Source organism: Natrix helvetica (genome assembly GCF_964273705.1).
Source record: "Natrix helvetica genome assembly, chromosome: 4".
Classification (NCBI taxonomy): domain Eukaryota; kingdom Metazoa; phylum Chordata; class Lepidosauria; order Squamata; family Natricidae; genus Natrix; species Natrix helvetica.
In genome coordinates, this window is record NC_138550.1 from 95,440,236 (window position 1) to 95,455,416 (window position 15,181).

At 45.2% G+C, this 15,181-nt stretch overlaps 1 protein-coding gene across 2 annotated transcripts in view; it reads right to left on the reverse strand.

Annotated features, from left to right (window-relative positions):
- Positions 1-13,610: 13,610 nt before the first annotated feature.
- The window catches only part of DUSP22 (dual specificity phosphatase 22), a 43,768-nt gene continuing 42,197 nt past the window's right edge, over positions 13,611-15,181 (reverse strand). For both annotated transcript variants that reach the window (XM_081952533.1, XM_081952532.1), the window contains one exon: positions 13,611-14,714. In XM_081952533.1, the coding sequence (XP_081808659.1) occupies positions 14,583-14,714 (132 nt within the window). In that variant the 3' untranslated portion in view covers positions 13,611-14,582. The remainder of the gene's footprint in view (positions 14,715-15,181) is intronic.

The following is a 15,181-nucleotide window of genomic DNA, read 5'->3' on the forward strand; positions in this document are numbered from 1 at the left end:
TCATGTAGGTGGATCTCCAAAACATGGCTGATCCTGCCTTTGAACAGGATACCAATAGGGTGATGCTAATACCCTATAATTAACCTGAACCAATTTGGACTCCCAGATCAGCCCATCATGATTCTTATTGAGCCTTTTTCATACGTGTATTCCACAAGGGGGCTTTCTAGTGTGGATGAAATTTTGCTTCTCCACACTTGATCAAGGAGCTGGCCTCTCTACAGAGAAGGTAGTCATGAAGCAGACCTTTATGCATCAAAGAATAAATATTTTCACTAGGGAACCCAGGTTGAAGAAGGAACAAAAGAGGGGACAAAATTAATGCACCTTTATTAGTTATGCAGAAGGGGAATTTCGTACCAGCTGCAGCTCAACTCCTGCTTGGCATGCCAAGCTTCGCTGGCGTAATTTTCCTCTTTTCTTGCACATTTTGTCCTGCATTGATACAGTATATAGAGTTAGGGTTGCAAATTCCTTTTTTAAACTATTATCTGCATTTATCAGAAGCTCACTGCCCCCATCCCCGATCCTGTGTCATCTTATCCTTTATATGTTAGCAGATAAAACTGCTAAATCAAGTTGCAAAAATCTTATTCTGCAAATTTAGCATTTTTGCCCTGATAATTTGGTAATTAGTTGGATGCAACTGGATATTGATAAATATAGATGCACTTCCATAGTAATTTGAAGCCATGTTTGTTGACTATATCTGGGTTTATAAAAAACATCTAAGGTTAAAATAAACTATTATTTACAAGACATAATGGCTGGGTGCATATACACTGAGGTAAGCCAAAACAAAACCATTTTACATCTTAATCAATGAGAGCCTATTCGCTATGAAACTTTACACATATTTGAAAATAAATCTGACACTTCGATATTGCCACGTTGTCTATTGAAGATTGCTACCTTAACTCAAATCTAAATATAATGTTAATTTTTCATTGATCCTTCATTGATCCTACTTCAAGGATAATAATAAAAAATCTTAAAAATACTTCTTCTCAAATGACTGAGTTGTGTGCCACCAACTTCACAAAGTAAACAATCACAGTGTTTCTTTCTTTGAAATCTAGCTAATTTACTCCGCCACAATAAATTTCTTAGTCCTTATCATAAGTAATAACTCTTTACTATTCCCCTTGTCTTGTTTAATTGTACAAAGTTTCTTTGGGGAGGCAATTTAAAAAACAAAATGAAGACAGCCACTGGGGGGCCTCCATTAGCTTTCTCTGAAAAGGCAAAAACAACACAGCTTTGGCAGTTTGTAGAACCTTCTGTGCTGCTGCCAGTGCTACTACTCATAAGGCTGGGTAATTCTGTGCATTGAACAAAATTGAATTGAACAATAGTTAAGACATAACTACCGTACTTTATTTAATAGAAAATTTAGACTAGTAAGGGAAACATAACACAAAGGCCTTCACAATAACAAAGCCCCAAAAGTTAGATGAAAGTTATGAAACAGTTAAACCTCAAAGTAAATTGGCAGAGGAATGTCTAAATGAGATTATGGGTAGTCCACAATTGAGCCCAAAGTTTCTGTTGCTAAGTAAGACATTTGTTAAGAGCCTCATTTCACGACCTTGCTTGACACAGTTGTTAAGTGACTCACTGCAGATGTTCAGTTAGTAACATGGCTGTGAATCGGGTTTCCCCCTTGACATGGCTTGTCAGGAGGTCGCAAAAGGTGATCCGGGGACACTGCCACCGTCATAAATATGAGTCAGTGGCCAAGCATCTGAATTTTGATCGCATGACTGTGGGGATGCCGCAAAGGTCAAAAGTGTGAAAAAGTGTCGTAAGTCAGTTTTTCCAGTGCTGTTGTAACTTTGAATGGTCACTAAATGAACTGTTATAAGTCAAGGACTACCTGTATTAAGGATGGATGGGAATCAGAATAGGTCCCCCTGATGTCCTTTTCCCTTCCCTTCTTTTAAATTTACTCTTCTCTCAATAAATTGACTCAAAATTATTCTGTGAATAATAAATCCAGCCATCTTCCAGACTGCTCAGTTTAAAGATGACCAGCCTTTATCATCACTGCAACCAACCTAAAAACACAGAATAGAATAGAATTCATAATTCCCTCCACTTCCAATTAGTATTCTTCATTGTGGTTTACAAGAAAAGGCAAATTTGATAAAGGCGATTAAAACTAAAGTGGCTCAATTAAATACCATGGACTGTTCTGTACAACCAAGTTACCTCAGTGTTACTTCATCTCCAATCACCAATCAGTGTCTTCCACAGCCATTTTATCCTGCAGGGCAGGAAAGAAAGAAAGGTTTGTTCACTGGTGATAGCAGGGAGCTTGCTCCTGGGGAGGAAAGCTATAGGAAACCTACATGGCATACTAAAAGCAGAGACATCACCCTGCCAACAAAAGTGCGTATAGTCAAGGCTCTGGTTTTCCCAGTTGCAATGTATGGCTGTGAAAGTTGGACCTTAAGAAAGGCTGAGCGCCAAAGAATTGAGGCCTTTGAACCAGTGGCGTAGCATGGGTTGTCAGCACCCGGGGCAAGGCAAGTAATTTGCGCCCCCTAAGATGTTGCGCCCGGTGCGGCCGGCCCCCCCTGCACCCCCCACACTACGCCACTGCCCCCCTGCCAGTGCAGGGTCATCCCAGGAGCTTCCGGAGCTGAGACGGGCCAGTCTGACGCCCCAACCCTTCTCTTCTCTTCTCTTCTCTTCCAATATTTGTGTTTGTTAAATGCAGTAACTTCACTTCCTAAAGCGAGTAAGAGGCTTCTTGGCATGGAGTGGGGGGAGGGGGGAGGTCCCTGCTTTTGAGGAAAGAAGGAATAGACCGACTGCCTTGTGGGGCCGGGAGGCTGGTGAGCCCCCTCCCTCCAATTGCACCGGGCAAGGGCTGCCCAGGTGCCCATCGCCCCTGTTCGGAGAAGAGCGTCAGTGGCCAGGAACGAAGCAAGCCCTCCTGGCTGGCAGGCGGGGCCGGGCAGGGGCGACCCAGCAGGCTTTCTCGACCCGCTCCTTCCAGCTGGCCTGTGCGGAAGCGGGAGGCGGTGGAGGGAAGAGCATGGCGGAGCAAGAGCCCGAGCCTCTGCGCCTGAAGCGGCTGCACAGCGGCTTCTTCGCGGTGCCTCCCGCACACCGGGTGAGCGGACTCCGACTGCCAGGGTGCCCTTCGCGCTCCCCCGGCGGCCGGGCGGGCTGGGGTGTGTAGTCCGCGCTCACCTGCCGGGCGCCGGTGCTGTATCCAGGCAGGAGCTGCTCCCCCAGCCCACCCCGACACACACACACCGGCTGCTTCCCACCCACCCACCCCGCACCCCCAAGCCGCAGAAACGGCCTTCTCACCAGCTCTCCTTCCAACTGGGAAGATGCCGGAGCATCAAGGAGTTCGAGAAGCTGAACCGGATCGGAGAAGGGACCTATGGCATCGTCAGAGCTGCGAGTGCGAGCGCCCCCCCCAGATGTTGCGCCCGGTGCGGCCGCCCCCCCTGCACCCCCCACGCTACGCCACTGCTTTGAACTATGGTGCTGGAGAAGACTCCTGCGAGTCCCTTGGACTGCAAGGCGATCAAACCGGTCAGTCCTAGAGGAGATCACCCCGACTGCTCTTTAAAAGGCCAGATTCTGAAGATGAAACTCAAATACTTTGGCCACCTAAAGAGAAGGAAGGACTCACTGGAGAAGAGCCTAATGCTGGGAAAGATTGAGGGCAAAAGAAGAAGGGAACGGCAGAGAATGAGGTGGCTGGATGGAGTCACCAAAGCAGTCGGTGTGAGATTAAACGGGCTTCAGGGAATGATAGAGGACAGGAAGGCCTGGAAGAATGTTGTCCATGATGGGTCAGACACAACTTTGCAACTAACAACAATAGCAGGGACAGGCTGGATATTTTTATTTTTCCCTAAGGGTTCACTCAGGGAATTGTGAATCTCTTTTGACAGCCAAATTTAGGAAGAAGTGAAATTAGCAAGTGTTTTCCCCCTTTCCCCTTATAGGCTGAGAGAGAGGATTAAGAGTAAAGTTCAGATTTTTTTTTCTTCACTAATGGAAGGGTAAAATGGTGGAACTTTCTTCTTTTTTCAGCAGGAGAAGTGAACAAGGGTTCTTGTAGATTTCTCTTCTAGTCCAAGTCATGGAAATAATGGGAAAACATTTTTTACTAGTCCATTGGTAGATACATTGGATGGGATTACAAAGCTTTTTCAGGGGAAGGCAACACACCCATGCAAAAAAAAAAAAATCTTATCAGTGATAATCACATATCCTGACATTCTCATTTGTGGAAAGGCGAGTGATTACCTAGCATGGTAACTATTGCCCCTAAGACTTGCTATCCAAGATGCCTGAATAATACCAGTTTGGGAAAGTTAAATAAGTGCAATACAGCATGAATTCTGAAGAGCATAATGGGAATTGTGAATCAGAATAGCCAACCTTTAAAAAGTTCTATCTGAGATGGCTTTAAGAGAAGAATTCTGTACTTATCAAATACAAAGCAAAGTACTCTTAAATAACCAGTAGAGCCTTAACTGGGCAACCACCAGGTAGATGTTTGCATTATCAGAATTTCCAATTTTCAGAATCAATTTTAAGAATTTTGGGGAATTTTACATCTATAGACCAGAGGTAGGTTGCTACCGGTTTGGGCGAAATCGGTAGTGGAATTCAGGCCTGGGTCGCCGAACCGGCAGAAACCCAGGCCTGCCACACCCCCGAACTGGTTCCCTCGGTGCCGCTGGGCCACCACCATTTTGTATTTTAGTGACCGTGCATGCGCAGTTCACTGTAAATTGTTCTGCGAATGCGCGAACAACAATTTACATTGAATAGTGCACGCACACATACAATCATTGCATGCGGCTTGCGAACCAGTAGTGAAACTGGTAGAAGGTAGAAGGCTCATTAATAAGAACTTTAGTAGTGAGGGGGGGGGGTTTAAAAAAAGGAGAAAGCAGAAAGAATAAAAAGTAATTTTCAGTTACCTGGGTTAATTTAGGCCTGCATGATACATTTTCATCTTGGAATGTTCCTTAGATCCACTGAAGCATTGGCAATAAACTTAAATCAATTTACTTTAAATCATCAGCATGAAGCCTGGCAAAAGTTAGAAATACTTCGGGCTGTGACAGGACTTGAGGGAGGAAGAGCATGGAATTTGTGAGCATAGGCCTTAGACCACCAATGAGTGTGATCTTTCAGTTTCCCTCATGTTCTTTCTCAAAGGCATTAACCATTGTCATCTACATATCTTGAATGACTTGCTGACCCAACTCCTGCTGAATCATTAACTTGTTTTTCATTTGATCATCATACAGGGGGTGATTTTTCACTCCACGTGGGTACAGCTGAAGAAAAATGTGGGTTAGTCAGAATTATATGCTACATCATAACCACCTCAAGTTCAAAAATCTACTAGTGTACATCAACCTGAACACACAATTTCTCAATCTTTCTAAACCAAGATCTCTCCAAGTGAGTTGGGTTGCAGTTTCTTTATCAACAGCCCACATAAAGTTCGGGATATATCAAAAACAACTCTTCCTCCTCCTCCTCCTCTTACTACTACTACTACTACTACTACTACTACTACTAAAACCAACTTGAAAGAGATATCTCAGCAATGACTTTTTCTGTTTATAATTGTTCAAATTTGATTCTGCCAGAATTTGCTTGGCTGTCTTATGATGGTCCTATGGTCAGTCCTCCTTCCCATTTGGGACATAAAATAACAACTCTGATGTGTCTTATTGGGCTACCATATGTACTTGGAATCTTGAGGCACAGTAAGTGGAATAATAACTGGGACACATGATAAACTGATCCTACTGTATTACAAATCCAGCAACTAGTCATTTATTTTTATTTATTTTATTTTCTTCGCATTTCTAGACCGCCCCCTCTCCCAAAAAGGACTCGGGGCGGTGTACAGTCCACACAACAAATAACAAGTATTAAATACAAATATAAATACAGATATAAATACACATAAGGAGGAGGTTAAAAATTTAAAAGAACTGTACGGAAGAGTATAAATATGGTTCTAAAAACCTTAAAATCAGTTAAATTTAAAACTGTACCCTATAAATAACCAGGTAAGAATATGTTTCCAGGAGGTAACAGTTGTCACAATTATAATTATGCCAGGCCAGCTAATCGAAACAGGTGAGTCTTCAATTTTTGTCGGAAGGAGCGGAAGTCTGTGGTGGTTCTGATATCGGGGGGGAGGTCATTCCAGAGGGTTGGGCCCATCACAGAGAAGGCCCTACTCCTTGGCGCTGCCCACTGGCATTGCCTAGTGGACGGCACCTGGAGAAGCCCCTCCCTGTGAGAGCGGATTGGCCGCAGGGATGTATGTGGGAGGATGCGATCCCACAAGTAACTAGGTCCTGTGCCATGGAGCGCTTTAAAGATGGTAATCAGAACCTTGAAACGCACCCGAAAAACTACAGGTAGCCAGTGCAGCTCGCGCAGGAGTGGTGTTACATGGGAGTATCTAGAGCTCCCCATGACAACCCGCGCGGCCGCGTTCTGGACTAGCTGCAGTCTCTGGGCGCGTCCCAAGGGAAGCCCCATGTAGAGAGCGTTACAGTAATCTAGGCGAGACGTCACCAGCGCATGAGTGACTGTGCGTAGGGCATCTCGATCCAGAAGGGGGCGCAATTGGCGCACCAGGCGAACCTGGTGGAACGCCCCCCTTGCCACGGCTGCCACATGGTCATCCATTGACAGCTGGGCATCTAGGAGGACGCCCAAATTGCGCGCCCGTTCCACAGGGGGCAATTGCTCGCCCCCTATGGCCAGCGATGGGGTCAGCTGGCTGAACCGAGGCGCCGGTAGCCACAGCCACTCAGTCTTGGAGGGGTTGAGTTTGAGTCTGTTGTCCCCCATCCAGACCCCGATGGCTTCCAAACACCGGGGCATCACTTCAACAGCTTCATTGGGGTGGCTCGGGGTTGAAATGTACAGCTGAGTGTCGTCAGCGTACAGATGGTATTCAACCCCAAAACCACGGATGATCTCGCCCAGCGGCTTCACATATGCATTGAACAGAAGGGGCGAGAGGACCGACCCCTGCGGCACTCCACAAGAGAGTGGCCTCAGGGTCGATCTCTGCCCCCCCGTCAACACATATTGCATCCGACTCCCATCCCCTCCAACCGGCACAGTAGGATACCATGGTCGATGGTATCAAAAGCCGCTGAGAGGTCTAATAGGACCAGGATAGAGGAATAACCTCTATCTCTGGCCCTCCAGAGATCATCGACCAACGCGACCAAGGCTGTCTCTGTGCTGTGTCCGGGTCGGAAGCCGGACTGGCATGGGTCTAGATAGTCGGATTCATCAAGGTGACGTGGAAATTGCTGAGCCACCACATTCTCAACAACCTTCGCCAGAAAGGGAAGGTTGGAGACTGGACGATAATTAGCTAGCTCCATTGGGTCAAGCGAAGACCTCTTGAGTAAGGGCCTCACCACCGCCTCTTTCAAGGCAGTTGGTAAGGATCCCTCCCCCAACGAGGCATTCACCAGGCCCAGAAGCCAGCCTCGTGTCACCTCCCAGGATGCCAGTACCAACCAGGAGGGACACGGGTCCAATGAACATGTGGTGGGTCACAGCCATCCACGCAACCTGTCCAAATCCTCGGGGGCAACAGAGTCAAACTCCTCCCAGAGTGGATTCACAAGACTCGCTGTTGACGGCCCGTCCAGACCACTGGAGGGGGCCCATCCGCTTCGGATCTGAGCGACTTTGTTCTGTAGATATTCTCCAAACTCCTCTGCTCTTCCCTGTAAGGGTGCCCCCCGCGTCTCCTGAACCAAGAGGGAGCGGGTCACCCTAAACAGGGCGGCAGGGCGGTTATCCGCAGACGCAATAAGAGCGGCGCAATGTCTACGTTTGGCCGCTCTGAATGCCACAAGGTAGGTCCGTAAATAGGCTCTTACCTGTGTTCGGTCAGACTCAGAGCGTGAGGACCTCCACCTGCTCTCTAGACGTCTTCTATGGCGCTTCATCACCCTGAGCTCCTCGGTATACCAAGGTGCCCGGGTGAGTCGCTGCCGTAGGAGAGGTCGCAAAGTTGCAACCCGGTCCAAGGCCCCAGCTGCCGCCCTATTCCAGGCGGCCACTAGGTCCACCGACCGAGCGCGGGTCAGGGCTACAGGTAATGGCCCAAGCTCCGTCTGGAACCTATCTGGTTCCATCAGGTGCTTGGGGCGGTACCAGCTTGGACGAACTGGCTCTGCCTCCTCGCGGTGGGGGGTAGCGCCAGGGAAGTCCAGCCGGAGACATGAGTGATCTGACCATGACAGGGGGGTAATATCTAAATCCCCTATTCCCAGATCACTCGTCCACTGCTCAGATACAAAAACAAGGTCCAGTGTGTGACCACCTTCGTGTGTGGGGCCCTGAATTAGTTGGGTCAGGCCCATGGCTGTCATGGAAGCCATGAACTCCCGAGCTACCTCGGATGCTGCTCCCGTCGACGGCAGGTTGAAGTCCCCCATAACTAAAAGTTTGGGGATCTCCACCGCCGTCTCCGAGATCAGCTCGAGGAGCTCGGGCAGGGCTGCTGACGTATAGCGAGGAGCCAAGTATACAATCAGCAAACCCCACTGCCTCCCTGGGCCCCATTTCACACCAAGTGACTCACACCCGGATATCTGAGGAACAGTGAACTCCCTCGGCTCTAGACCATCCCATATAACTACCGCATGCCATTCTTCAGGATGCTCTGTTCCATTCAAGTCCCTTCTTCTTAAGAAAAATATTCAGTGATCAGCACAAATGTTTATTCACCCCTGAACTGTTCTCATATTCCTGTGGACACTGCTGAATCTATACTTTACAAAAAAAAAAAGAACATATCACTAGTATTGATTACTAGTATACATTATTAGTATTGTGGCCCAAATAGGAAATCCAGAGCTTTCTCAAGAAATTCTAATCGTAAAATTTTCTACAGGTCTTCTGCAAAACTGGTAAATGTGAACAATGGGTAGTTTCATCTCACATCGCTTCTCTGGCCCGCCAACCTGTTCGTTGGGCTGTTTTTGATATAGGATTATCAGTGTTGAAGAACACTAGTCGGCATTGGATCAAGTTACCCTGAGGAACTATATCACCCCAGCGGGATTGGCCTGTCCCACTCAGTTCAAAAAAGGCTGAGGAATTTCAGATAGCGGGGTCTAGGAGAAGAGCCTTTTCTGGTGTGTCCCCCCGCCCCACTTTTGGAACTTTGCTGCTAGAAGTGAAATGCACCCACATCCTCTTAGACTTCTGGAAGGGTCTCCAAACTTGGCTGTATTCTAGTGGGGGAACTTTACACTGGAGGTGGATGGTGGAGTAAGGGAAGAGCTCACTTCTGTTCATGTGCCTAGTACCTAGTTTGATCTGATTCTTGTTGATCTTATTTTTTAAATATTCATTATTTTATATGATTACTCATCTCAGTCAATGACTGTATGTGAGACTGTCTTTGAAGAAGACTCGGAAGCTACAATTTGTTGAGAATGCAGTAGCATGACTAGTTAAATCCATGTGACAGCATTACTTGGCCAGCTACTGACTATCAATAGGCTTCCTGATGCAATGCAAAATGCATATAAAGCCCTATGTGGCCAGGTTATTTGCAGGATGTACCTGTCCCCAGGCTATCTGCCTGCCCTACATGCTCCAATAGGTTGCATAGTGGCCCCTATCTTAATACAATACAATACAATACAATAGTAGAGTTGGAAGGGACCTTGGAGGTCTTCTAGTCCAACCCCCTGCCTAGGCAGGAAACCCTATACCGTTTCAGACAAATAGCTATCCAACATCTTCTTAAAGACTTCCAGTGTTGGGGCATTCACAACTTCTGGAGGCAAGCTGTTCCACTGATTAATTGTTCTCACTGTCAGGAAATTCCTCCTCAGTTCTAAATTGCTTCTCTCCTTGATTAGTTTCCACCCATTGCTTCTTGTTCTACCCTCAGGTGCTTTGGAGAATAGTTTGACTCCCTCTTCTTTGTGGCAACCTCTGAGATATTGGAATAATGCTATCATGTCTCCCCTAGTCCTTCTTTCTCTTAAGCTAAACATACCCAGTTCCTGCAACCGTTCTTCATATGTTTTAGACTCCAGGCCCCTAATCATCTTTGTTGCTCTTCTCTGCACTCTTTCTAGAGTCTCCACATCTTTTTTACATCGTGGCGACCAGAACTGAATGCAGTATTCCAAGTGTGGCCTTACCAAGGCATTATAAAGTGGTATTAACACTTCACGTGATCTTGATTCTATCCCTCTGTTGATGCAGCCTAGAACTGTGTTGGCTTTTTTGGCAGCTGCTGCACACTGCTGGCTCATATTTAAATGGTTGTCCACTAGGACTCCAAGATCCCTTTCACAGTTACTACTGCTGAGTATGGTATCACCTATACTGTACCTGTGCATTCCGTTTTTGTTGCCTAAATGTAGAACCTTACTCTTTTCACCATTGAATTTCATTTTATTAGATAGTGCCCAATGTTCAAGTTTGTCAAGATCCTTCTGTATCTTAAGCCTATCTTCTGGAGTGTTGGCTATTCCTGCCAGCTTGGTATCATCTGCAAATTTGATGAGTTCCCCATTTATTCCCTCATCCAAATCATTGATGAAGATGTTGAAGAGTACTGGGCCTAAAACAGAGCCTTGGGGTACTCCACTGCATACTTCCCTCCATGTAGATGCAGTTCCATTGAGAACTACACGTTGAGTGCGGTTGGTCAGCCAGTTACCAATCCATCTGGTGGTGATGCTGTCTAACCCACATTCTTCTACTTTATCTAGTAGTAGGTTATGGTCTACCTTATCAAAAGCCTTACTGAAGTCCAAGTAAACTATATCAACGGCATTCCTCTGGTCCACTAATTTTGTCACATTATCAAAGAATGCAATAAGATTAGTCTGGCATGATCTGTTTTTGACAAATCCATGTTGGCTTTTGGCTATTACTTTGTTTGCTTCTAGATGTTCGCAAATTCGTTGCTTGATTATTTTTTCCAGAATCTTTCCTGGTATTGAGGTTAGGCTGATAGGTCTGTAGTTTCCTGGATCTAATTTTTTCCCTTTTTTGAAGATGGGAACCACATCAGCTCTTTTCCAGTCCTCTGGTAGTTCCCCGGTGTTCCAGGATCTCTGAAAGATATAATTCAGTGGTTCTGAGATCTCGTCTGCTAGTTCCTTCAGAACTCTGGGGTGTAATCCATCCGGTCCTGGTGATTTGAACTCATCTAGGGTAGACAGGTGCTCACTTACCATTTTCTTCCCTATTTCAATTTGTGTTCCTAATTTTGTGGTGCTGCTTTTGATAGGTTGGACTGTTTTATCCCTTTGTGTAAAGACAGATGCAAAACATGAGTTAAATAGTTCTGCTTTCTCCCTGTTGCTTGTCACCTTCTTGCCACTTTCTCCTAGCAATGGACCAATTGTTTCCTTAACTTTTTTTTTGTTTTTAACATGTTGGAAGAAGCTTTTTTTGTTAATTTTTACTTTTGTGGCAAGCCTTTCTTCATTGTGAGCCTTAGCTTTCCTCACTTCATCTTTACAGGCTCGGGCTATTTGCTGATATTCTGCCTTAGTTATGTCCCCCTCCTTCCACTTTTTATACTTACTTTTTTTGTCTTTCAGTTTGTCAGATAGTTGTTTATGCAGCCATGCTGGTTTCTTTTGGGAGCTGTTGTTTTTCTTCTTCATTGGTATTGTGTTAGACTGGGCTTTTCTAATCTCATTTTTCAAAATTTCCCAAGCTTCTTGAGTTGTTTTCCCCTCGAGGATTCTCATCCATGGAATTTTTCCCAAGCTCTCTCTAAGTTTATTGAAATTAGCTTTCTTAAAGTCCAAGACTCTAGTTTGACTTTGTTCTACTACTTGTGTTTGGATAATGTTGAATTCCAATATTGCATGGTCACTTGCCCCCAGGGTTCCTATGGCTTCAACACCTTCTATCATTTCCTCTCTGTTAGTGAGAATTAAGTCCAGTATGGCTGATCCCCTTGTTTCCTTCTCTACTTTTTGGAAAACAAAGTTGTCTGCTAGGTTTGTTAGGAACCTGTTCGATCTTCCACTTGGTGCAGAGTTTGTTTCCCAGTTGATGTCAGGGTAGTTAAAATCTCCCATTACTATTGTGGTGTGCTTCCTACATACCTTAGTTAGCTGACTAGCAAAAAGTTCATCTTCTTCCATTCTTGTGGAATGAACTTCCTCCTGACCTTCAGTTGACGCAGAACACGACAGCCTTTAAAAGGCCCTGGCTCTTAGACTTATATACCACTTCACAGTGCTTTCCAGCCTTCTCTAAGCGGTTTACAAAGTTAGCATCTTGCTCTCAACAGTCTGGGTCCTCATTTTACTGACCTTGGAAGGATGGGAGGCCGAGTCAACCTTGAGCCTGGTGAGATTCAAACTGCCAAATTGCAGGCAGTTGGCAGTCAGCAGAAGTAACTTGCAGTACCACATTCTAACCACTGCGCTCCCATGGCTCTTAATATCATGAATAGGGACATGGATCATGTTGGTATTCTGATTGGATGATGGTGCATTGGCTCACCATATACTTTAAGTATAAAGTACTTTATGCTTTCGATACTCATATTTTGTTGAAGTTGGGCAGCATACATGTTTTAAACAAATATATAAAATTCAACACCATTGGATGGAACAATTTCTGTGAATATAGAATCCAAATGATATTGAAAGAATGACAGATTCTTTGATGTAATGCAGGGGTGTCAAACACAAGGCCTGTGGGCCAGATCTGGTCCGCAGGGTGCTTAAAACTAGCCCCCAGGGCTAGTGTCGGGGGGCGGCGCCTAGGAGCAGAGCCTTCTCTGTGACAGGCCCAGCCCTGTGGAATGACCTCCCCCCTGATATCAGGACCACCTCTGACCTCCGCTCCTTACGCGCAAAGCGCAAGACCCACCTCTTCCAAGTAGCTGGCCTGGCTCAACCATAGTTTTATCATATCGCTCCTGACGGGTTTTTTAATTGTGTATTTTGTATTTTAATTGAGGGGATTTTAAATTGAAATTTTAAGTCTATTTTATTCATCTGTTTACCTCCTCCATGTATACGTATATGTTTATGTACTGTTTATATTTGTATATTTTATGTGTTTTAATTGTACGTCGCCCCGAGTCCTTCTGGAGAGGGTGCGGCTAATCAAATAAAATTTGATTGATTGAATTTGATTGATTGATATCCTGGAAACAGCAAACTACTGGCCCACAGTGCATCTGCCAGTGAAAACAGCTTGGGAGGTAGCCTTCCCAAGTCCCGTTTTCGCTGGCAGAGCACTGCAGGAGGCCATTGCAGACGAAAATGGAGCCTGGGAGGGTTGCCCCCAACATACTCACCCAGCCCCGAGATCAAACACAACCCTGATGTGGCCTTCAATGAAATCGAGTTTGACACCCCTGATCTAATGATTAGCATGGATCTGAACGTATTTTTTTCTCTTCTAGTATGGGATATAATTCATAGACTTAATCATATTGAAGACAAACTCCAGCCTTTGCAGAATACTTAGAACATTCTCTTCTGTTTGACCATTTAACGTTTTCTCTACCACAATTATTGGTGACCTCTAAAAGTGGCGACATATTATCACACTTCATTAAAAAAAAAAACACCCCGAAGCTTTTATTGAATATATTCCACTGAGAAAAGCAGTCAAACATGAAACTTCCATCAAGATACTTAATATACAATAAAATATTTTTGCCAGTAGTATATTGGGGGAAATTTTGACATTATTATAGCACAGTAGCCATTATTAATTCTGTCTTAATCTTTAAATATAGTCTGTACATTCCAATATACTTTCAATAGTCCTCCACTGTTGAAGTATTAAAAGGATTAAAGAAACAGTTAACAGCTTCTCTGAGACAAACACCAGGGCCATAAAGACTGCAACGTTATCTGTAATGTTTTTCCATCAGTCGATTCAAGCAGACGTTTGAGTGGGAACCTCTTTGAATAATCATTTCTAAACGAAGATATTCGCACGAGAGCAGCAGCCATGCATACACCATCAGAGCCTGGCTTAATTTGGATGCAACATTTTTCTCACTGCTGAAGAACAGAGCTGTTATTTTAAACAGGGCACTTCTGCTGCTGTGGGCCTGGCTGTAGCGAAACCAGAACTCCCGTTCAGCACAAGACGCTCCCTGGGGTACACGTCCCCCCCCACTTTAGAAAAACCCTACATAATTTGAAAAGTGCAGCTGTGCCAAACCCTGACTTTGCAGACGGCCTGAAGAATAGGAATCTGCAGAAAATATATTTGGCCATGAGAGTGCGGCCTGCTGTTTTCACACCGCAGGGAAAAGAGTAGGCCCTCCACATAATGAAGGCGAGATCAACCACGAGTAGAACAAGGTGCATGTCCTGGAGTCCCACTCCTCAAATATTTAAAGGCAGGTGTATTATAACAGCACAAATAGCCCCTCTGCTCTCCCCTCAATTATTCCTTTCCAAGCAATCCTTTTTCGGCACATGCAGTAAGATGTGAGCGCAAGTTACCCTGCTTAGTTGTGACTATATCCTGAGCGTTACAATAAATGGTCGGCTGTCACCGTAGCAATGATATCATTCCACGGCCTTCCAGGCGTATTTGTAAGGATCTGCTGCATGGAGTTTGTGCTTCTGCAAAAGAGCCTCGGCATCTTGCTTGTCTTGCAAAGGGTTTTCGCCATACGTTGCTTTAAGCCAATCTCGGAACTGGAAAGAGGGAAGCACAAGAGACACTTCAGGAAGGTTGAAAGGAAACTGGGTAAGGACAGTTTACGCGTTAAATTTTGTCTACACTTCAAGAGACAACCCTCAAGTTAGTCCAATTATGTAGATAAATGTTAATACTACGACGCGCATAAGAAGCAATACAAGCACATAGAAGACATTATATCATTTGCACTGGATTTCACCTTATACAGGTATAGTGGACATCACCTTATGTAGGCAGTCCTCGACGTATGACCGCAATTGAGTCCAAAATTTATGTCGCTAAGCAAGACAATTATTAAGTGAGTCTTGCCCCATCTTATGACTTTTCTTGTCACGGTTGTTAGGTGAATCACGCTTTCCCGTTGACTTTGCTCATCAGAAGGTAGCCACGGGTGATCACATGACCCCCAGGTCAAAGCAACCGTCATAAATACATCCCAGTGAATTCTGATCACGAGACCATG